At 46.2% G+C, this 25,220-nt stretch overlaps 1 protein-coding gene across 2 annotated transcripts in view; it reads right to left on the bottom strand.

Annotated features, from left to right (window-relative positions):
* The window catches only part of LOC135822841 (uncharacterized), a 103,917-nt gene that overhangs the window by 10,115 nt on the left and 68,582 nt on the right, over positions 1 to 25,220 (bottom strand). Inside the window, exons 10-14 of one of the 2 annotated variants that reach the window (XM_065335677.1) lie at positions 21,091 to 21,152; positions 13,279 to 13,600; positions 12,926 to 13,030; positions 10,144 to 10,198; positions 5,708 to 5,787 (exon numbers count right to left, since the gene is read on the bottom strand). In XM_065335677.1, coding sequence (XP_065191749.1) covers positions 5,708 to 5,787; positions 10,144 to 10,198; positions 12,926 to 13,030; positions 13,279 to 13,600; positions 21,091 to 21,152 — 624 coding nt within the window. Of the gene's footprint in view, positions 1 to 5,707; positions 5,788 to 10,143; positions 10,199 to 12,907; positions 13,031 to 13,278; positions 13,601 to 21,090; positions 21,153 to 25,220 lie in introns of both variants that reach the window. The other variant, XM_065335676.1, reaches the window with a different exon arrangement.

The raw sequence follows: 25,220 nt of genomic DNA on the forward strand, positions 1-25,220 counted from the left end.
AATCAACCTCAGCTGCGAGCATCTGCCTTGGGCTACACATTACCAGTGCTGCCAAACCGTCCGATTTTTCAGACAGTGTCCGATTTTTGAAGGCTCTTCCGAAAACCGGTCCGAAAAGGAAACGTCCGAAAAGTACCCAAACATGTCAGAGATGATTACTTTCCTATGCCAGAGATGATTACTTTCCTATGCCAGAGATGATTACTTTCCTATGCCAGAGATGATTACTTTCCTATGCCAGAGATGATTACTTTCCTATGCCAGAGATGATTACTTTCCTATGCCAGAGATGATTACTTTCCTATGCCAGAGATGATTACTTTCCTATGCCAGAGATGATTACTTTCCTATGCCAGAGATGATTACTTTCCTATGCCAGAGATGATTACTTTCCTATGCCAGAGATGATTACTTTCCTATGCCAGAGATGATTACTTTCCTATGCCAGAGATGATTACTTTCCTATGCCAGAGATGATTACTTTCCTATGCCAGAGATGATTACTTTCCTATGCCAGAGATGATTACTTTCCTATGCCAGAGATGATTACTTTCCTATGCCAGAAGCCCAGTGTTTTCACTTTCCAGCACAACTGAATGCACAAAACACTGTAAGTGTGATTCTAAAAAGGCTGGCGGTGAACGAATCTTGATTCAACAACAGTCACAGCCATCGGCAGGGGCGTCACAGACGGTACGACCACTACGACCATGGTCGTACCACCTTTCGTCCAGGATGGTCCGCCCAATTCATCCGAAAATGCAATTAAAATATTCAAGGGTCTTCAGACTTGTACAAAATTTCACATCTTTCATTGCAAGGAGCATATTTGGTTCAGACTTGAAGGCTAGCAGCTAGCTATTGCCCAATACTCCAGGCAACTATCCATTACGATAGGCGGTTGGAGTTACGGGTAGAGACAACCAGACCATGGATTCCTCACGGACGCATTCACTGCAAACTTGACGGAAACAGCGCTGGTGGCGATCACTGCGTCCAGAACTAAAAATTTCCAAAATCTACCATGTTACAATGGCGCCGGATGATCAGCACGGTCAAGAGACACTACAGGTATGTCACTTGTCAGCTTCAACATAGCATTATTCTTTCCACAACGACACCTACCTAGTACTTCTGGCTCCTGACAACCTACTGCAACCTGATGCGAAAATGCATTACAACCGCGAACGCCGCACTTGTCAACGGAATAGGAAAGCGCTTCATTCTTTGAAGTTGGAAAGTGTTTGGACTGCTGCTCCATGGCGGCAGAACATTCTGCAGCTGTTCACCGACACGATCTGCTTCACCAAACGACTTACGATCGTTGATCGTTCGTTCTCCGAGTTTTCTGCAGCAACAAGAATTGCGTCCGCAACGACAGGATGAAAGTCCCTCACAAACTTAAGTTCTGTTGCCACGAAGACAGAGAAGATTCCGCAAGCTCTTTCTTCTGCTTTCAGTGTTGTAACTCTCAGCTCTGGCCCACTGGCAGATCTTTCAATCCCACCGAACAAAAAAAGGATCTTCTTCTCTCTCTAAAAACAACTAATAACGTTACTTACAAAAACTTTCAAGATGTTTGTAATGAGCCTGAAGTGTGTCCTTTTTATGAGTATTATAACGTTACTTACATTAGTCATTACTTCGCAAGTGTCCGGGCCAGCCGTGTTCATAGTGTATGTAGCGCATGCGGGGCACTTTCGCAGGATATCATAATACCGGTACATTTATGCACAGCGGCTGGCGCTAGAATGCGCAGCTAGCAGTCATGCTTGTACTGTACTTTGGATTTTGCGATTTTTTCGAGGGCAGATGTCCTTTTGCCTTGGCTGCCTACGATGTACAGAAAATACCAAAAAATCCATGAGACGTACTTTTTTGGAGCTGGAGTGTGGTTGTCTAACATAGTAATAAGTGCTTGTAGTGGGGTAACCCTCCTTTGCGCCTGTACTACCTGTAGAGTGCCAAAACGTGCCCTGTTGCCCGAAAAATCTGAATTGTTTTCTCCCGCGGGGACACCCCCGGACCCCCGGTCGTACCACTCCCACCTGCCCTGTGACGCCCCTGCATCGGCATAGTAACAGATCAGAAACCTCGAACAAAGTGCTGTGAGATTTCTTGGTAAGAATCTGTGCAATTCGATAAATCAGATCTTTGCCTGACAAACTGAAAACGGACTTCGTGGAGGTCTTACACATTTTGCTGGATTCGCTTTCAAGGTTGCTATTCAATATTGTTTTTGGTCACTTGTGTTCATTTAAAAAACACAGAAAAAAAGTGAGGCACAACGTATGCGCTAGATTCCACTGACTTGACCAGATTTTGATTAGTCAGACGTGCAGAATCTAGCAGCAAACGGACCAGGAGTACTGACGCCTAACTTTTGCACCACTGTTTTCCATGCTTTTAATTTTCTTGAAGTCATATTTCCTTGGTTCCTTGCTGGACTCCACGGAGGATGTGGCAGCCAGGATCGGTGCAGCGAACCGAGCATTCGGCTCGATAGCATGGAAGCGGCATTGCCTGGACTCACGGCTTTGCATGTTCTCGGTTCTCATCGTTCCAGTGCTGCTGTATAACTGCGGCCTGTGGACCCTCACGAAGCGACAGAATGAACAGCTAGATGTATGGCAGAGAAGAAAGCTCCGTTATATCTTCGGAGTCCACTACCCACACTGCATATCCAACCAAATCCTGTATGAAAAATCAAAGCAGCAACCAATCAGCAGGGTCTGCAAGAGAAGACGTCTCCTATGGTTCGGCCATGTTGTTCGGGAAGGTCCGGGCACGGCTTCCTATGGCGCGCTAACCATGGCCATCGACACGTCAAAGATCAAGCGTCCACGAGGACGACCGAGGCTTCGGTGGATTGATGTGGTGAAATCCGACATCTCCCCTCTCGGACACACGCTCGAGGATTGCCTCAACACTGCACGGGACAAAAAGCTATGGCTGGACTTCATTGACAAATGTACATCGGTGTAAAAAATAAATTAAAAATTAAAAATGGCATGTTCTTGTCATGTGCTAGAACCTGTATGTTTTTTTCTTCGTATGCTATTCTTCCTGCTGCAATCTATTTCATGATGAAACAGTTGACAGATGCGTGGAACCCATTATTTGGGAGACATGCGACCTGTACTATTATTTAAACAATCGACGAGGAGACAATAGTCGTAAAATGGCAATAAATAAGATAAATTGTGCACTCATAACAACAGCAAAAATGAAGAAAGTCAAGTTCCATAACGTTTTCTTGTGACTGTCATCAGTGGAACGCCGTCACATAAAAATGTAATAACTAAAACACACACTTATATACATGTAGCTAATATGGTTTCAGGTAGGAATACAGCAGCTAACAGGTACAAAAAGCGAAGTTTGCACCTTTGCAATGTGTGAATATAGTGTATGTGAGAAAGGTAGTGGCAGATGAATGTGATACTGTGTGAATGAATGTAATGGTGTGTGTGTATTACTTGAAGAGTGTGAGTGATACAACGTTTTCTTTCTGTTTACATAGCACAGGGTCACGAGTACGAATATACACAGCTTCCAACACCTGCAATTGCTTGAAGAAACGTGCGCAACGAATAACACTAAACCAGGAATCGTCAAACACCTTACGACATTCTGGACTGGACACCAAATGCTTGTACACTGCAGACTTCCTCTTGTCAACATCAAACTCCTCCTCATCACTACATTTTTATGTGACGGCGTTCCACTGATGACAGTCACAAGAAAACGTTATGGAACTTGACTTTCTTCATTTTTGCTGTTGTTATGAGTGCACAATTTATCTTATTTATTGCCATTTTGTACTATTATTATAATTATTATTATTATATTTCCTTGGCCCACCGTCCAAGTTCTCACATGTCATTCTGAGGATCTTTTCAGCACGTGTTCTTGTTTTCGTCCAGTACCATTCTAACTAATACCTGTATGCACACAGGCAGAAGCACGAACAGTTACTGTTTCGTAGCTTTGAGTTGTCACGAATTAAATCGATCATCACACGAAAATTGAATTAAATTTTCGTCTGATAATCGATTGTATTCGTGACACTCAGCAGGGGCGTGGGAAGGTATTTTAGTGTGGTACGGTCAGCCATCTGAAGTACAAAGTTAGATATTGTACCTCAAAGGAGGGAGTGTTAGATATTGCATGCGTCTTCACTCTGTACATTGTCTCTTGATTTGACGGCTGCATGCATCTCTTGTATTTATGGCTACTGTGTGTTACCGTCAGACAACATTACGATTTATTGTTACATGTACGTTCTATGTCAAGTCAACCCTGTTCCCATTCGTTTTCTAGTTCACGAGTCACAGAAAAACCACGCGTCTTGATTGTCGTAACTTAAAGTTTCATGCCATATAGCAATCTTCAGACAACTGATTACGGTGATGCACAGCTAGTATGGTATTTATACAGCAGCATAGGAAGGAATCTGTGAAGGTTTGAGGTTTTCCACCTTCTCAATTAGTCGTTTCCGGTATTCCTTGGCTGTTGGCATCGGGATGTTCTTGAGCGAGAATCCCAAGTTGAGCACTCTATCGATCCGGAGGACTCCGCTATTTGTAGCCTGCTCTCACTTTTCAAGTGAGTGAGCACTCTCTCCCCTAGGTTCGAGACGATGGATGCACCTACGCGCATCAACTTGGGATACTCGCTCAAGAACATCCCGATGCCAACAGCCAAGGAATACTGGAAACGACTAATTGAGAAGGTGGAAAACCTCAAACCTTCACAGATTCCTTCCTATGCTGCTGTATAAATACCATACTAGCTGTGCATCACCGTAATCAGTTGTCTGAAGATTGCTATATGGCATGAAACTTTAAGTTACGACAATCAAGACGCGTGGTTTTTCTGTGACTCGTGTGTTACTGCTCTGCTTCCGCATTGAGCACTCTATCGATCCGGAGGACTCCGTTTTCTAGTTCTATACTTACTGCCATGACTTGTCCCGTTTATGGTTATACAGTCTTCTTCTTTTCCTGTCGTATTGCTTTCGTTTACCGGAGACTTCTACGGTATGTCTCCATTCGCCTCCACGATGTCCTTATCCTGACACTAGCATTTTTCTGCGTGGCGTACGGCTGGTGGGAATATCTACCCCAGCCGTCATGATGTAGACGCTTCCTCACCATTACTACTTGGAGGACAGACACGAGTTCGAGTATCTCTGATACTAATGATAATGATTCTTACTGAAGTATGAGGAGAATTGTTTCCGAGTGGAAAGACACTGAGTGTCTATGTGTAATAACTTAATGAGCTCAACGAAGAGGCAAAACGTCCTTTAGGATTCTACTACTACTAGTACGGGCAGAACCAGAGTAGGATCTCTAAAATACAATTTACTCGTGGGGGAGGCGTTGCTGAGCCGAAATTTAGGAATTTTAGAGCCCAAATCACTGCATTTTATTGATTCACAGGGTACTTGGGGCAAATAGTGGTACGGTCAATACCGTAGTGACCTTACCGTGTCCGACGCCCCTGCTCAGAGTTACGAAACAGTAAATGCTCGTTCTTCTGTTTTTGAATTCTGCCCTTTGCCTTCTGCATATTGAGCCCTGTACGGACGGTAGATGAAGTTCAAATGGTAATACCTGTATGAAATGTCATATGTATGATGTTCCAATATTCTGAAGTAGCTGAACAGAAAGGATCCGATTGCTAATTCCCATTTGCTCACCACAGTCTACGTCGCTCATGTGCTTCGCAAGTAACTTGCCAAATCCGTGAATATCTTCAATCATACACAGCAGCTTGGTCCTGCAAAAAAGGAGATAGGGAAAGCAAGAAGAAACCACACCATTACATAGCGTTCATGGCATACGTCAGCTGAGGAGCCGAAAACTGCAACTTAAAAAGTAGAAGATCCACCAGCCAACATGCCAACGGTTGAAGTACTGGCCTATCAAATGTGGAATGAGCATCGAGTCGACTTCCTCCTCATTCATATTAATATGACATGCTAATGCCACACTTTACTGATACATACATAGCAGGTACCAATTTCACTTTACTGAAGAGCTGTCATGAACAATACGGCAAAAAGATCTCCGTGTGATACTACAAACAAATCATTGCAATTAGTTAGTCCATCATTGTCATCAACTAAGTACAGTACTGTAGGATACTGGCATTCAGTTTGTTACAATTCGTCCTCGCGAAGCTTCCCTTTCCTTTCTTATCTTTGATGAAATTGAGCCTCCCAAGCTGGGTTGTTGTTGCTTTGTATTGTCGCATTGTGGTTAGACCGTATGGTCCAGTAGTCTAACCGTCCCGTTATCGTACCAAGCCAGCATTCCATGAAGCCTTGGAATGTAGCTTGTGCTCGGCTCAATGGCGCTTACCTTGAAAGCTTCCCTCTTTGGAATTAGCACTGGTATCCATGAACCTACCTAGTGGAAAGGCCGTTGGTTAGTGATATGGTGCAGTGCTCAAGCTGACTTTCATGCCGTGGAATGCCTCAGTACTCCTGATCCGTTTCGTGCTAGATTGTGCACGTCTGACTGTTCAAAATCTGGTTTAGTTGGTGGACTCGATCGCATAACTTGTGCCCACATTTCTCCACATTTTGCATGTTACAATTTTTCCTTGGCTCACCTTATAAGGGGCCATCCGTAAATATATGTAGGACTCAGTATAGAGTCCATGCACTATATGATGTCCAGCACCCTATATAGAGTCCATTGGTCCAAAATCCACTATACAGAGTCCAGGAGTCCACTCGGTTTTGATCAGCTTCATCCTGCCGCGCAATCCCCTATAAGGAGTACACTTTTTCTACAATTCCCCTATTCACAGTCCAGGAGTCCAGTTTATCCAGTCACGCCTTCCTGTGTGTTGTGCCCGAAAGAGAACAAACACATTTTCAGTTTTGCTTGCCTCGTGGCAGCGCATTCCTTTCTCCACTTTAGCCATGGCTCCCAGTTCTGCTGTGCAGTTGCTGACAGTAATCTGTCTCGAGGTAACCAAGGAGGATAAGGAGACGTTCAAAATCAAATCTGGAAAGCGTCTTGTGGTTCTCTGAAGACGTTTCATCAGTGCGCGGGATGAAAGCAGAAATTGCAGAACGAGAAAAGTTCAGCACAGTTCCAATCTGACGAGTCAGATACACTGACACTCTCTTTCGTTCGACGCCACAAGGATACCGTGTTTGACTGGACAAGAGCTGCCTGTACCACCGTGTCAAAAGGCTGTCCAACTACATGGCAGGACGATGACTGAGGTAAGGAAGCTTTTACTCGTTTCGATTGGTCTGCTGTTCTGTCGTTATGCTTGAATTTGTTTCCATTTTCAAGGAGCGTATCGTGTTTGTTTGATGTTGCTTGAATGAATGCCCTAAAAGTAATCAACCACTTCGTAATAGTCCTCAAGGACTGCAAGGACTTTGCATCAATCGTATACGATCGTCTAGCTATCATCAATTATTATAATTATTTCATGAGAAATGTATTTTTATCCCTGTGAAAATTATGTGAAACTCCACGACACTCTTCCTCTACAAATTATAGTATGATGTCAAATACAATGGGATCCACAAACGCAGTGCCAGTGTACTAGTAGTAGTAGGAGGATTGCTCGTATGCCAATGACAAGAAAAAGCTTCAAGCTAATACTCGTATTCCCTGAAGTAACTGTTTTGATGTCACGAACATGACATTGTGTCAGTGAAACTGCCTCGTGACAACAAATCATTGCATTTCCATCTTGGGGAAGACTGACTGACGGCAACGCTTTACAGATTGTTCAAATCATCTCATTTCAATTTAGTTGCAGTGAAACACTGTGTACACTACATGTATGGTGGTGTGTCTGTGCGTCTTGAGTGTGCACAAACGATCTTATTTCTCGTATTACTAATAGATTATTGTCCCCACCGTCACCTGTTCACAGGTCTTTGAGTGGATTGATTTTCATTGAGCATCACATTCGTTGAGAACTTGGTAGTTGTGTGCTCCCATGCATCATTACGTTAATAAGCGTATCCTTGTGCTATATATTTGTTGCAGGTGTGCTGATCTTCAGAAGCTTGCGGAACTGAGTGCTGCTGAACATTTGCATGGCCATGAGCAATGGTGAAGCTTGCTATTGCACTCTCAGCATGTGCTAGTATTATGCTGACCACTGCACTATGTTACTCTCTTACACTACTACGTGTATGTAAACGTGCGTGTACCCGTCCCCGTATGCATTCGTTTCGTATAATTATTTGTTATCCCTCTTGACTTTACGTGTAAATGGGTGGACGTTTGCATGGCTGTTGGAGTTGCGTGTGTATTGTGTCTCTACTCTTTTATTGGTGTTTTCTTGGCGTTCTATAAGTTTGTGTGTGTGTGTGTGTGTGTGTGTGTGTGTGTGTGTGTGTGTGTGTGTGTGTGTGTGTGTGTGTGTGTGTGTGTGTGCGCAATAGTTTGAAAACAAATAATTGATCCTGGGCTCTCCATTATTCTCTTTCGATTCTTGTTTTTTTCTAGGTATTTTCTTGGCGTTGTGTGGGTGTGTACATGTGTGTGTGTGCGTGCACAATAATTTGGCAACACTGCATGATTGAGATATTGTAATTTGCAGCGTCTGCGTAGAGACCACTTGATTTGAGGATGGTGTTTGTAGGATTTTTCATGTAGTGAAGTGGCTGCAGTGGTGCCTCAATACATATTTTTTATCTTGAGAAGTGAATGATGTAAAGGATAAGGGAGAGGCCGTTTTCTGGTTAATATTCACTGCTTACAGCAGATCCCATGTCTAATTTCGAACTCGATAGGGGATGCCTAATTGGCTGGACTTTATACAGGGAGTGTTGTCCACATAAAGACTCTTTAATCTTTATAGTTGATTTCAAAATTTGGACTCCGTACAGTTGATTTTGGACCAATGGACTCTATATAGGGGTGAAGCCATTTGGCTGAAGTCTATACAGGGAGTGATGTCCATCTAAACTGAGCTCACAGTTGATTCCAATTTTGGACTCTGTACTGTGGATTTTGGACCAATGGACTCTATATAGGGGTTGGACATCATATAGGGGCTGGACGCTCTACTGAGTCCAACATATAAATATTTATTTAGAAACAAAAACTAGTCGTTTAGGGGGGAGGGGGTTGACCGCCTGTTCGTTTCTCGAAAAGTATCGATGTACATATTGCATGTGTGAGCATGTCCAGAGAAAAAGATCAAAAATATCGATACTATGTACCATTGGAATGTGTTTCTTTCTCAGGGAGGGGGGGGGGGGTGAAGAGAAACGACTACTTTTTGTTTCTAAATAAATATCGGTATTTACGAAAGGCCCCTAAGTACAAGAACACGGCTCAACTTTTTCATTACTTAAAATCAGGAGTAGCCAGCGGGATTTCCCCTGGGGAGTGCAGAATTGTGCTCAAAATCTCTGTTTCTAGCCTAAAAGGTTCAGAACCCCTCCAATGGTAGGGTCAAACGCCAAGCGCTTCAAGGGAGGAATAAGGCGCATTCGCATGGAAACGTGCTTCAAAAACTATCATCTAACTCATAAAAGCGGGGTGGAGTTCGTTGACTACGGTTTCGGTCCATGAACCACAAAACACAGTGAATTCAAGACGAATGCATTTTGGACCCTGGGAGCTGTACTAGTGAAAGATGTAATTCCATGTACAGCCCTGTAGTAGCCTCTAAACACTGAATCACATGTCCTGAACATTGCCGTAAAACAATCACATGTCCCCTCATACGAAGGGCCGACAGACATGCGGTAGGTTGGTTGAGTACTGTGCACAGTACGCTTCACAGGCTAGTGGCGAACGAACAGACACATGCACGCACGCACTCACGCCCGCACGCACACACACACACACACACACACACACACACACACACACACACACACACACACACACACACACACACACACACACACACACACACACACACACACACACACACACACACACACACACACACACACACACACACACACACACACACACACACACACACACACACACACACACACACACACACACACACACACACACACACACACACACACACACACACACACACACAGGAAATTATGACAGAGTACACTGTCAAACCTTTGGAAAGGAATTGAAACCAACATCCTGGCTGGAGCACACAGGAACTCACTCATAATCACGTCCTGTTTCATCTGCAGAAGATACATCTGTTTTACTAGCAGAACCTGGATCAACATTGAAAACAAGTAAGGGGGAATAAGGCTACAACAATCTCTCCCTCTCCCTCTCCCTCTCCCTCTGCCTCACCCCTCCTCTCCCCTCCCCCTCCCCCGCCCCTCCCCTCCCCCTCCCCTCCCCCTCCCCCTCCCCCTCCCCCTCCCCCTCCCCTCCCCTTGCAATGCTCATATTCTCAAGATATTCAAACTTTGAAGTCCCACAACTCAGGTTGCTACTTGCCCATCGGCAAGGAGTAGACGAAGACCAAGGTTGTACGAGTATGCCCACAGCTTACCATGCAAACATACAGTGTATTGTGCGAGTATGCCCACAGCTCACCATGCAAACATACAGTGTATTATACGAGTATGCCCACAGCTTACCATGCAAACATACAGTGTATTATTCGAATATGCCCACAGCTTACCATGGCAACATACAGTGTATTATTCGAGTATGCCCACAGCTCACCATGCAAACATACAGTGTATTATTCGAGTATGCCCACAGCTTACCATGCAAACATACAGTGTATTATACGAGTATGCCCACAGATCACCATGGCAACATACAGTGTATTATTCAGTGTTGTAACGAATAGCAAAATCACGAACGGATATTCTTACGAATATGCACAGTACGAACGAACGAATATTCTATTTTTTTCTTTTTTCTACAAAGAACACAAATTCTACTATTCTTCACATACAGACGAGCCCATTTCAGCACACTGTGCTTCCTTGTTTACTAGAGCCAGAGCGCGCTTAGACATGACCACAGCTTCTGTGGAAAAAGTCGCGAAAATCGCGATTTGAAATCCACGACAAAAAATACGAAGAGGAGTGCGATGCCAGTTGCCGATCTTGTCCTCCTCAGTAGACTGAGGAGAACAAGATCGGCAACTGGCAAATCTGTATTGCAAGTACTTGTAAGTTTATTAGTTTGAGTTTATATTCCATGTTGACCTGAGTAGCCTAAAACGGATCGTCATCAATGTATTGAAGGAAGAGCCTAACGTACTGCGGAGTGGAAGAAGACGACATCCTCGCGCTCCATGCGCAGGATGAAATATTGTGTCGATTTGCATCAGAAACAGAAGTCACAAGTCTCTCAAAACTCTCCCACACAGAGCTAGCTTTACGATCCGACATCAAGAATTTCTCCTGACTCGAAACTAAGCAAAGCGGACTGATACGATTCAAAACTTACCAGGAGCTGCTGCAAACTACGAAGAAGAACATAAGTATTTCTTGCTCAGGTGCAAGCAAGAAACGGCGAGTAAGTCGAACTGGTCAGAAGCAGCGGCAAACGATAATACGTTGACGATGTCGTTTGTTGCCCAGTTGCAGTGACTGTTGCACATTCTATGATGCAAAAACACAGCGAGCGCGCTGCGATGAGCGGATTCAGCCTTCGCACTGAAAGTTGTACACGAATCGTAGCGCGAAAAACACTGGTATTATTCCCTCAAACCAATGAATACGATATATGTGTATACATATTACATATGTTCAGTTACCCATTCCACATTGTCAACATATGCACCTACAAAACTTGTATCAAAGAAGAGAATATAGATAGCAGCTGCACTCTCAAGTTAGAACCCGTAGCAATGTCCATATCACTGAGTGACCTTTCACTCTATTAACGCTTTCAATTACATCATTGCTGCACTGATGTGATAAAGTGCCATGTCAGAATATTGGGTGAGGAGAACATAGAATATTGGCTGAGGAGAACATAGAATATTTTGGCAGTCTACAAACCTTGTACGTATCAAATTTTCCCGGGGGGGGGGGAAGCATGACTGAAGTTCTAGCTAAAGTTTGCTAGTTCACCCTTCACTCTGAACAAACCACGTGCACATGCAGAAGATTCGTGCTAGTGCGATGATGGGTGGCAGTACATGAACGGTAGTCCACTTAAACCATACATGCATTGTATGCATGGAGCACTGTAGCGCTGGTCGATTCACATCCAGCATTTCGGAGTCGAAGGCGGAGGGGAGATTTTTAGTTTTTCTGTGTATTTTAAAAGTGCGACTAACAAAAACTAGAAATACGGTATTCTAGAAATACGGTATTCTAGAAATACGGTATTCTAGAAATACGGTATTCTAGAAATACGGTATTCTGAGAGATGACAGCGTCAATGATTGTGCATTAGTACACGAACAATTCAAATAAGTAGAGTAGAATGGTATAGGCAGTGAATAAACGTGGTGGTACCACTGAAGAGAGAGGCACAAGGAAACTTTGTGGTCAACCCTTATTACACTTGTTGGAATGTGTGTGTTACAATGATGGAACAGATTATATCACTGATAGGGATTAAAGTAGTCATGACTGTACAAAAGGAGAGCCTAAGGAGAGCCTAAGGAGAGCCTATCATTCAATTGACAAGAGGAAAGAGAGCAGAGACCAGAGAGCTACAAGCTACGCTGTAATACCCACTAACAACACCAGTTACTTAACAATCAGCTCATGCGATAACATTGCACGACACTGACCGACGGTACTGACGTTCTACAACTAACTGGCAACCAGCCCTAGCACGTTTTGGATGCGCACTCCAACAGCCTTCCACCTGCTCCCCACCCGTGTCTGACTTTTATTCAATGTTCTCATTAGAGACAAACAATTTTCAGCCTCCATTTCTTCTCCACCCATAGGGTCAAGATCTCCATAATGAAATCTACCATTTTCTATAGCACTCACCATCAGCACCATCAGCACCATTAGCACCATTAGCACCATCAGCACCATTAGCACCATCAGCACCATTAGCACCATTAGCATGACCAGCTGTACGTCTGTTTCTATTTCTGCGACGGTTTAGACCTGGGAAACAATCACACACATACATACACAAAAACACTGACTCAACGCACACACAGACGTATTTCGATGCAACCACTCCCCCCCCCCCCCCCCCCCCCCCCAGCCAGGTTAACCGAGGATAAACAATTCTAACTTCATGACCTCAGAACATGGTTTGCATCTGATCTTTCCACATTGCCAGAAGATAGCAACGGTTGCTTTGAAGTACATGCAGCAAATACTTCAGGTGGAGAGTGAAAATGTCTTACCATATCCCAGAAGAAATCCAAATATGACCAGAATGAGACCACTGCCCACAGCTATGCCAACAATCTCCACAGTTGTCAGTGGCGAATGTGAACTGCCTGAACGCATGTTAACAGTGAACCTCTCGTTACTGCACTTGGTTACATTGCCCCATGCATCAAGCAGACATGGCACCACCACCACACCATTAGCTATAGCTCCAACACTGTTCAAGCAATACTGCGAACAGCAGCAAGTGGTGTTGAGGTCCTGTCGAATAGACTGGTATTTCTTGCTTGATGAATCCGCGTTCTCAAACCAGTACACATTCGTGTCATTGTTACCCTGGCAACAGGAAAGCAAAGTCGGACATCACACACACGCACACGCACACGCACACACACACACACACACACACACACACACACACACACACACACACACACACACACACACAAACACATGCACCCACCCACACACACCATTGGACAATTGGACCATTGGACGACCATCGCCAGAGGCGATGATAGCGATGCTACAGCAGAAGCCATAGCAGCTTGTGCTGGGATTGCACCATTCAACAGATTGCAAGGCTGAAGAATTGACCGCCACTACTCAGCCTGGTCTACACCACACAGCTATGAAGTGGCTTTTTCTGGCCAGCGAATCCCTGCTTTTTGGTCTTTTTCATTTTTTTCATTTTTTTCACACACACACACACATGCGCGCGCATGCACCCACGCACACGCGCACACACGCACATGTATATACACACATACTCGGAGGGAGTTGTGGTTGCTCGTGAGAGTGCTCAATACACCAAGGTGCAGAGCCTAGTACACACACTTGAGAGGGACGAAAAGCGTTTCTTCTGTAACTCTGAGTTTCACGGTTTTAACCGATCATCAGACAGCAACGCTTTTCGTCCCTCTCAAGTGTGTATATGTTGGACTCAGTAGAGCGTCCAGCCCCTATATGATGTCCAACCCCTATATAGAGTCCATTGGTCCAAAATCCACTGTACTGAGTCCAAACTTGGAATCAACTGTGAGCTCAAAGTTTAGATGGACATCACTCCCTGTATAGAGTCCAGCCAATTGGCTTCAACCCTATATAGAGTCCATTGGTCTAAAATCAACTGTACGGAGTCCAAACTTTGAAATCAACTATAAAGAGTCTTTATGTGGACAACACTCCCTGTATAAAGTCCAGCCAATTAGGCATCCCTATCCAGAGTTCGAAATTAGACATAGGATCTGCTGTAAGCAGTGAATATTAACCAGAAAACGGCCTCTCCCTTTAATCCTTTACATCATTCACTTCTCAAGATAAAAAAATAAGTATTGAGGCGCCACTGCAGCCACTTCATTACATGAAAACCCTACAAACACCATCCTCAAATCAAGTGGTCTCTTCGCAGACGCTGCAAATTACAATATCTCAATCATGTAGTGTTGCCAAAGTATTGTGCACGCACACCCACATGCACACACCCACACACGCCAAGAAAATACCTAGAAAAAAGACCAAGAATCGAAAGAGAATAATGGAGAGCCAAGGATTAATTATTTGTTTTCAAATGATTGTGCGCGCGCGCGCGCACACACACACACACACAAACTTATACAACGCCAAGAAAACACCAAGAAAAGAGTAGAGACACAATACACACGCAACTCCAACAGCCATGCAAACGTCCACCTATTTACACGTAAAGTCAAGAGGGATAACAAATAATTATACGAAACGAATGCATACGTGGGCGGATGCACGCACGTTTACATACATGTAGTAGTGTAAGAGAGTAACATAGTGCAGTAGTCAGCATAATACTAGCACATGCTGAGAGTGCAATAGCAAGCGTCACCATAGCTCATGGCCATGCAAATGTTCAGCAGCACTCAGTTCCGCAAGCTTCTGAAGATCAGCACACCTGCAACAAATAGATAGCACAAGGATACGCTTATTACCGTAATGATGCATGGGAGCACACAACTACCAAGTTCTCAACGAATGTGATGCTCAATGAAAATCCATCCACTCAGACCTGTGAACAGGTGACGGTGGGGACAATACTCTATTAGTAATACGAGGAATAAGATCGTTTGTGCACACTCAAGACGCACAGACACACCACCATACATGTAGTGTACACAGTGTTTCACTTCACGGTAACTAAATTGAAATGAGATGATTTGAACAATCTGTACAGCGTTGCCGTCAGTCAGTCTTCCCCAAGATGGAAATGCAATGATTTTTTGTCACGAGGCAGTTTCACTGACACAATGTCATGTTTGTGACATCAAAACGGTTACTTCATGGAATACGAGTACAGGTATTAGCTTGAGAAGCTTTTTCTTGTCATCGGCATACAAGAAATCCTCCTACTACTACTACTACTACTACTACTACTACTACTACTACTACTACTACTACTACTACTACTACTACTACTACTACTACTACTACTACTACTACTACTACTACTACTACTACTACTACTACTACTACTACTACTACTACTACTTGACACAATCTTTATTAGGAAACTTGAAATGGACTACTACTACTACTAGTACACTGGCACTGCGTTTGTGGATCCCATTGTATTTGACATCATACTAGAGCCTAGTAGAGGAAGAGTGTCGTGGAGTTCACATAATTATCACACGGATAAAAATACATTTCTCATGAAATAAAATAATAATTGATGATAGCTGACGATCGTATACGATTGATGCAAAGTCCTTCCAGTCCTTGAGGATTATTACGAAGTGGTTGATTACTTTTAGGGCATTCATTCAAGCAACATCAAACAAACGCGATACGCTCCTTGAAAATGGAAAAAATTCAAGCATAACGACAGAACAGCAGACCAATCGAAACGAGTAAAAGCTTCCTTACCTCAGTCATCGTCCTGCCATGTAGTTGGACAGCCTTTTGACACGGTGGTACAGGCAGCTCTTGTCCAGTCGAACAGGGTATCCTTGTGGCGTCGAACGAAAGAGAGTGTCAGTGTATCTGACTCGTCAGATTGGAACTGTGCTGAACTTTTCTCGTTCTCCGCTTTCTGCTTTCATCCCTCGCTCTGATGAAACCGTTCAAACGTCTTACTGGCAGCAATGGCCAGTCAAACAGGGGATCTATGTGGCGTCGAACGAAAGAGAGTGTCAGTGTACCTGACTCGTCAGATTTCAACTGTGCTGAACTTTTCTCGTTCTGCAATTTCTGCTTTCATCCCGCGCACTGATGAAACGTCTTCAGAGAACCACAAGACGCTTTCCAGATTTGATTTTGAACATCTCCTTATCATCCTTGGTTACCTCGAGACAGATTACTGTCAGCAACTGCACAGCAGAACTGACAGCCATGGCTGAAGTGAAGAAAGGAATGCGCTGCCACGAGGCAAGCAAAACTGAAAAGGTGTTTGTGTTCTCTTTCGGGCACAACACACAGTACAGGACGGCGTGACTGGACTCCTGGACCGTGAATAGGGGACTTGTAGAAAAAGTGTACTCCTTATAGGGGATTGCGCGGCAGGATGAAGCTGATCAAAACTGAGTGGACTCCTGGACTCTGTATAGTGGATTTTGGACCAATGGACTCTATATAGGGTGCTGGACATCATATAGTGCATGGACTCTATACTGAGTCCTACATATATACACACATACATACACTACACAAATAAACACACCCAGACACACACACACACACACACACACACGCACACGCACACGCCCTGTCCTGAACATTGCCGTAAGACGGTCACATGTCCCCTCATACGAGGGGCCGATAGACATGGGAGTAGTATGTGTCGGGCGGGTTCTGGGTAATTTTTCAGTGAAAAATTACCCATGCAGAACCCGCCCGACACATACTAATCATGGGGAAGGTTGGTTGAGTACGGTATGCAGCACACTTCGCAGGCTAGCGGCCAACGGCCGAACACACACACACACACACACAAACACACACACACACACTACTACTACTACGACAACTACTACTACTACTACTACTACTACTACTACTACTACTACTACTACTACTACTACTACTACTACTACTACTACTACTACTACTACTACTACTACTACTACTACTACTACTACTACTACTGAAATGTGTTTTTATTGAAAGCACAAAGCAATGAAGATGTGAATGCAAGGAGGGCAATGAATTCAAAAGGCGAACAGCAAAATTGTAACAAAATAGAAAGATAACAAATATTAATGGCAACAGCAATGTTTATACATGAAAAAGGGGAAGGAAAAGGAAAGAAAAACATCCAAACCAGAACTGCTTGAACACCGCCAGAAATGAAACCGAGATTCATACAAAAGAAAAAAACTTCAGGACACCGGAAAACAAACTTTAGATCACATTTTGACATTATACGAGATGATGACAAAGAAAAACTATGCCCTAGAGAGCACACGGCAGTCATTCACAAAGCTCGCCGAGCGCTTAGAGTGATAGGAGGACCTAGAGCCACGTAAACAGGTGATACACCAGCGAAGTAGGCAGAATGACAAACGGCATCGCAAATGATTGACAACAACAGAATACACCAAATCAGCATTTTTCTCTAGAATACGGCCAACCAATGCCTTCAAAAACACGGAACACTCCTTCCCTATCATGCCGTTGGTCGCAAATACCAGAGGGGTGAATGTGCCCCGATCGATCTGATTCACTCGCTCTGCGTAATGCCGCTTTCTTTCCCGCTCATTGCGCTCCAATTGGCTCATGGCTTTTTCACGAGACAGCAAGGTGGCCCTGGGATGCGTTACCCGGATATCGAAGAAGGCCTCCTGCTGCCGCGTCCAAAAGCCACGAGCCCTGACGTCAAGCCGCGCTTCCTGGGATCGGTTAGATGTTGACCATGCCAATGTCTCACCACCAAATGGGAGAAGGTTGGGCTCGATTGCCACATCGGGACTTACACTTCTGAGTAGCTCAGCGATGAGATCACGTATCTCATTATGCCTTGCGGTGGGATAGCCACCACAAGGGCACACCATGGCATGGTCAGTCGACAAGTTAGCTCCGCAAACACAGTTCGTTGGAAGACCATCAAGCGGTAGACCGTACCGAAGCGCCACAGCATCTCGAAAATCTGATTTGTTAAGTGTTGTGCCATGGGCGGACCTTGGTTCAACAGTCAGCCAGGAGGACACGCCCTTCTCACCAGCTATCTCCACCAAGAATCGCTGGTCTGGCGTCAGGTGATCATGTACTGTGGCCAGGATCTCTATGTCCCTAGCGTCTCTCTTCTTCTTGCCTTCTCTTAAACGCTGGCGAGTCTCCATCACAGCCTCGCTAACGCTAGCATCGCGTGACGGAATTTCCATTGAAGCTGACGGTGGCCGGTGCGGAAGCCATGATGAGGTGAGAGACTCATCAGCGGTTTCATTGTTGACTGTGTGACGCGGTACTACTACTACTACTACTACTACTACTACTACTACTACTACTACTACTACTACTACTACTACTACTACTACTACTACTACTACTTGACACAATCTTTATTAGGAAACTTGAAATGGAGATGTGAAACACAAATACAGCCATGTAGATGGAGCAGCAATGCAATACAATGTCCAAAAACTCAAGAATTCATTATCATGGGGCAATGTTGGGCAAATGTCTGTCAGGTACTATCACGCTCAGGCTGCCCGCAACCTGCACATCGTCGTGAAATTCATCCTGTTGCGGCGGTATGACGATCTTGAACCACGCAAACAGGTGACTGCCCATCGCATAAGGCAGACTGACAGCTTACAACGGAGCTGACCCATGATAACCGATACGTGTAGGTCGACGTTCTTCTCAGCAATCAGGCATGCCAGTGTCTTCAGTGCCATTGAACATTCTCTGCCAATCATGCCCGAGGTAGAAAAAACTAGCGGTGTAAACGTACCTCTGTCAACTGCTGTCACCCGCTCTCCGTACTGGCTACTACTACTACTACTACTACTACTACTACTACTACTACTACTACTACTACTACTACTACTACTACTACTACTACTACTACTACTACTACTACTACTACTACTACTACTACTACTACTACTACTACTATTTCTAAGCACTCGCAGACTCCATTGCAGCCACTCACACATTACAGGGTACCTCACTTCAAACTCTCCAACTACGGTCTCTTCGCTGCATAAGTTCACTTCACTTCCAAAAAAATAAATAATATTAGATACAAATGGAATGCACCAAATCTTCGGGCATGGCCCATCTTCAGGTTGAAAAACCATTCAACTACTACTACTACTACTACTACTACTGTAGCTTGGTTGCCACAAGGGCCACACCACTCCGAAAGGAGCTACAGTTATTGTCAGGAGCAGAAACGGAGATGACGACTCAGGTCACTCTGTCGACGGAACTGACGGTTGCAGCGAGAACAGCGAACACCATATGACGCTCTATCAGACTCGGTTGCTCGATGAACACGGTCGCACTTGTGACGTCTGAAACCAGGCACTGACTTGAATTGCCGATTACATGTCACCCACAAGAGAGAAGCTGGGACGTTGAGCGGAATAGGTGATGCCGGCGCGGACGCTTCCGATGGTTCCAGGGGCAAACAATGATGTACACGCAAGCCACCCTGAGAGTGAAACCACCTCCTGCATGTACCACACTGATCCTGGATGGGGAGACTTCGCTCTGCGCTACACTTGTGTCTTGCTTTGTCACCTGGCCGACGAAACGAACGGTGGCAGATAAGACAGTCCACCCGTTGAGATTGGTCATGGGAAGGACCGCCGAGGCTCGGCTCAACGACAGACACCCGCCAGGCAGACAGATCCTGACCAATCCCATACCAAGCCAGATGTTCAATGCCGATGTGCCGAAGATCAGCCGAAATCACGTCCCTCCGCGACGACGGGGACCACACCAGGCCGAGGCGACGGTAGGAAGCCAAACAACAGCTGTTTGGGCACACGAACATCCGGCATGCGGGCCACATGGCCAAGCCATTCAAGCCTCCGCTTCCGAAGCCGGGATGACAATAGCGATGGATCACCCCATATCTCTCGGAGCTGTTCATTGGCGATGCGTTCCCCCCACTGTTGTGTTCGCGAAACACACAAGATGCTACGTATGCATTGGTGGTGGAAGCTATCGAGGCGCCGGAGGTCACCCTGCAAAGGGCACCAGCACTCCGAAGCGTACAGTAACACTGTCATCACACAGGCGTTATACAATCGGCGCTTCATATGGAATGAAAGATCACGATTAGCAAACACATCCTGGAGCGATCCAAAAGCACCGTCGAGGCGACACACACACACACACACACACACCTCAGACCTCAGACCTCAGACATGCCCATCGCGGGAGCGATGATAGCGAACAGCTATGTTAGACATAGCAACTTTCTTGTGAACACACACACACACAAATACACACAAAGCAGACATTATTTCCGAGTTTTTCCAAAGGCATTTGGCGTCACATGATGGGGTAGCATGTCTCACGAAAACAGGGTCCAGTGGACTTAATTCAACACATGTGTGTGTGTGTGTGTGTGTGTGTGTGTGTGTGTGTGTGTGTGTGCGTGTGCGTGTGTGTGCATGCGTGTGCGTGCTTGCGCATGTGTGTATGTGTGTTTGTTTCTACACGTGTGCACGTGTCTAAGTGTTTGATATGCGAGTGAGTGTTGGCCTGTAGCCAGATAGTATGGATTGGTGTTTTTGGACACGGAGAGCAACTTGAGGCAAGTGTCTTCAACCTAGAGAAATTATGCAATCTAAACAAGGCATTAATTGTACTTTCCAAATATGTAGAGGTGTCTAGGCACTTACCATTACATTGACGCAATACTCTGCTTGTCCTGGTACAAATTGAGGTTCAATATCACAGCTAACTGCAGAGAACATGAATGGAAGGGCGCGGACAAATGTCTTGCAAAAACTTGAATTATTAGTCCTCAGTGCCATATGTTTGGAGGTACTTGCAACAGCTACTTTTATGGCGCACTAGCCAGTGGCTAGAGCGTGTTAGCGCCGCATGAACACCTGCCAGCTGGCAGCTTGATTACACTAATCAATCACGCAGATTCACGTAGCTAATCAGTAATCTACAGCGCAGCTCCGAAACTGCGCCAAGAGAGGTTGCAGCTCACACCTCGTATTTCTTCCGCTCCAAACTTTTCCCACGTGCCTTGCTTTGAGTGTTGCCTTTGTGAAAGTAGAGTTCGCTGCTGTTGCCTGGCTTTCACAGTTTTGCTCCTTGCTTTTTCTTCAGCTCCTAGCTTTTCCTCGCTGCCTAGCTTTTGCAGTTTTGTCCGTAGCCTCGTAGCTGTTTCTTCTTGAACATCGCATACGATACAATGAGTTCAAATCAGTTGTTGCAGAGATTGCGTGTCGCCGAGCTGCGTGAACAGCTCGAAAAGCGCGGCCTAGACCCATCTGGCACCAAATCGGTCCTGATAAACCGACTCGAGGGAGCCGTAGACGAACGTGAGGACTTCGTTCCTGCTACTGCGGCTTCTGTTGCTGTCACGGAGGACCCGGATAATTCGGGTCGTGACAACTTTCAGCAGGAACTGCGGCGTATGGTGCGCGAAGAAGTATCAGCTGCAATCGGCACAGCGTTGTCGGGAGCACCAGAGGCGGCCTCTCAAACCACGGCAACTGTCACCCTGTCCAATCCTGCACCTTCTATCCCCGGGTTGAGCTCCATTGCATCTGCGCCGGCGGCTAGCAGTACCAAAACCTCGGCAGCAGCTCACCTCCTCGTGCCCAAGTCACTGCAAGATCGCATCGTGAAAGGTGAGTTCATTGAGCTGAACTTACTGTTGCCAGAGGGGCTAAGCAATTTTGTCTCTCAACCTGAATCCCGCTCGTTCGAGCTTCGTACCCCCAATCAGTCTGGGGGAAGTAAGCAGTCGCTGGAACTGGTTGAAACCAGCGACGGTCGCCAAGTCAAACGGCGAGTACACGACATCGCAACATGGCTAGAGGCATGGACCTTGTACACGGGGGTTGTCTGTACTCACGCACCACACCGTCTCCACGAATTGTTGGCGTACCAGTCCATCATCCTCAAAGCCAACCGCCAGTATCTGCCAGCTGCTTGGCTCAGCTATGACCAGCAACTTCGGCTGTCAGCCTCGCTCCAGCCAGGCAAGCGCCTGGATATTATCGACAACAATCTGTGGCAGCTATCCGTCACGGGTAAGGCCAGACCAGCATGTCCAGTATGCCACACTGTGCACCCTCCGTCCAGTCAGTGTCCTTTTCGTCCGAACAGAAGCCCCCAGCAGTATCAGCACGGGTCCACGCTCACCCGTTCTGAGAGCGGCCGAATCATCTGCCGTAACTTTAACTCCGGCCAGTGCCAGCACAAGTCGTCCTGCCGCTTCCACCATGTCTGCAACACATGCGGCGGCAACCATTCCCGCCAACAGTGCCCCAAGGCTGGGACCAAATCCCGAACCACTTCTCAGTAAGGTCCGCACCTCCGATAGTTTGCCTTCAGCCAGTACTCTCCACGCTTCCACATTCCGCTCACCTTTCCATGTTACCCGCTTTTCTTCCTTGCTATCTACCCACCCAGACCCACAGTTTTCACGATATGTTCTGCATGGCTTGCATCATGGCTTCGATATTGGCTTTTCAGGTGATCGTACTGTTAACGTTAATTCTCCTAATCTCCCTTCCGCCGCTAAACACGCTCAGTTTATATCAGACCAGTTAGCTGCCTCCTGTAGTCGAAGGGAAACTGCTGGCCCCTTCACTTCACCCCCTTTCTCGCATATGCATTGCTCGGGCGTCGGTGCAGTGCCAAAGAAAAACGGCAAAATGCGCATGATCCACCACCTGTCTAGCCCACTCGGGACGAGTGTCAATGACGGCATACCTACTGATATATTCTTGCTGCAATATGTTACTATTGATGATGCCATCAATATGATTATGTCTTTACCCCCTCCAGTTTACCTGTCAAAACTGGATGTCAAGAGCGCCTTCAGGCAGATCCCAGTACGCATCGAAGATTTCCCGCTGCTTGGTATTTTTTGGCAAGGCCGTTACTATTATGAACAAGTGCCCCCTTTTGGTTTGCGCTCTAGTCCCTTCATTTTCAACACCGTTGCTGATGCTATTGAATGGATCATAAAGCATCATTTCTCCATAAGTGATCTTTTGCATTACTTAGATGACTTTCTGAACGCCGTTTCTAGCCTTTCTGTTGCTAACCGCCAGCTGGCTATCTTGCTCCGCGCATTCATGCTCTTAGGCGTACCCCTGGCCCCAGACAAGATAGAAGGCCCTGCTCAGTGTCTTACATTTCTTGGAATAGAGCTGGACTGCGTTTCCAAGCAAGCCAGGCTCCCATCCGACAAACTGACTGAGCTCAGATCTCTGCTTACTGCCACCCTCCAGCGTAACTCTATTTCTCAGCGCAGCCTCGAGTCCCTTTTGGGGAAGCTCTCCTTTGCAGCACGGGTGGTCACCCCAGGGCGCACATTTCTTCGACGGCTCTGGTCGGTGTGCAGCAGGTATCAAGAGCCCCACTACAAGATAGTACTGGACTCTGATGCTATGGAAGATATCAGGTGGTGGCAGCACCTGCTGCAACACTGGAACGGTAAATCGTTCTTCTTGCACCCCAACTGGACTCCATCGCCAGATCTACAACTCTATACAGACGCAAGCGGTTCACGTGGCTGGGGAGCCTACAACAACGGCCGGTGGATCAACGGCGCTTGGACCCGAGAAGAAGTGGAGAGAGACATCACTTGGAAGGAGCTGTATGCCCTGCTAGTCGCTTGCGCCACTTGGGGCCATGCTTGGGCAAAGCTCCGTATCCTTATTCACTGCGACAATGCTGCAGTCGTGGACTGTGTAAAGTCGGGCAGTAGCAAATCAGCCCCAGTGATGCAACTACTCCGCGGACTTTTCTTTGTCTGCGCCAAACATAACTTTACCATTTCGGCCATCCATATTGCAGGGAACAAGAACCTGATTGCTGATTCTCTGTCACGCTTCTCTATGCAGGCATTTCGGCGGCTCGCTCCCAGCGCCAAGAACCTGCCGGACAACGTGATATGGCCCCAGTACATGGGGAAGTAAGCTACTACGCTGCATGCGCCATTGCCCCGAACACACGGCGCACCTATTCGACCGGTGAGAGCAGATATAGTGCTTACTGCCAGTTGTGCCTCTGGAAACCCTTCCCAGCTACTGACTATCAGCTAAGTTGCTTTGCCGCATTCCTCGCTCGCTCAGTAAGACCATGTACTATCTCTGTGTACCTCAGTGCGGTGCGCAACGCCCAAATTGAACAAGGCTTGGGTGATCCGCTGGAAGATGCCTGGCTGCTGAAACGAGTAGTAAAGGGCATTGGACGGTGCCATGGCACAGCTGTTATCACACCTCGCCTTCCTATTACCATGCCTGTGCTCCGCAAAATAGTGGATGCGTGCCAGTTGACGGAACTACTCAACCGACATGACCGTCTACTGTACCAAGCATGTATGCTGCTTGCATTTTACGGCTTCCTTCGCTGTTCCGAGTTTACAGGGGAGACTCGGAGGACTGATGCTCGACTCGCAGATGGCAACATGCAGCTGTTCCTGCCAAAGTCAAAAACAGATCCACTGGGCAGTGGGGTCACAGTGTTCGTTGGCCGAGCCACGCAACCGTACTGCCCCGTAGCAGCGATGACAGCATACCTGCTCACTACCCGCCATCATCCATCCACTGGGCCACTGTTTGTGCTCTCAGATGGACAGAAGCTTACTCGTGCGGCATTTACCACCACTGTACGTTCATTGCTGGCAGCATCTGGCGTGCCAAACTTGCACCTGTATTCCGGGCACTCGTTCCGCATTGGTGCTGCTACGACAGCCGCAATGGCCGGTGTGCCCGACTCTCTGATCCGCGCCGCTGGACGCTGGAAGAGTGATGTATGTTTGCGGTACATGCGT

This window comes from Sycon ciliatum, chromosome 8, assembly GCF_964019385.1.
Source record: "Sycon ciliatum chromosome 8, ocSycCili1.1, whole genome shotgun sequence".
Lineage (NCBI taxonomy): Eukaryota > Metazoa > Porifera > Calcarea > Leucosolenida > Sycettidae > Sycon > Sycon ciliatum.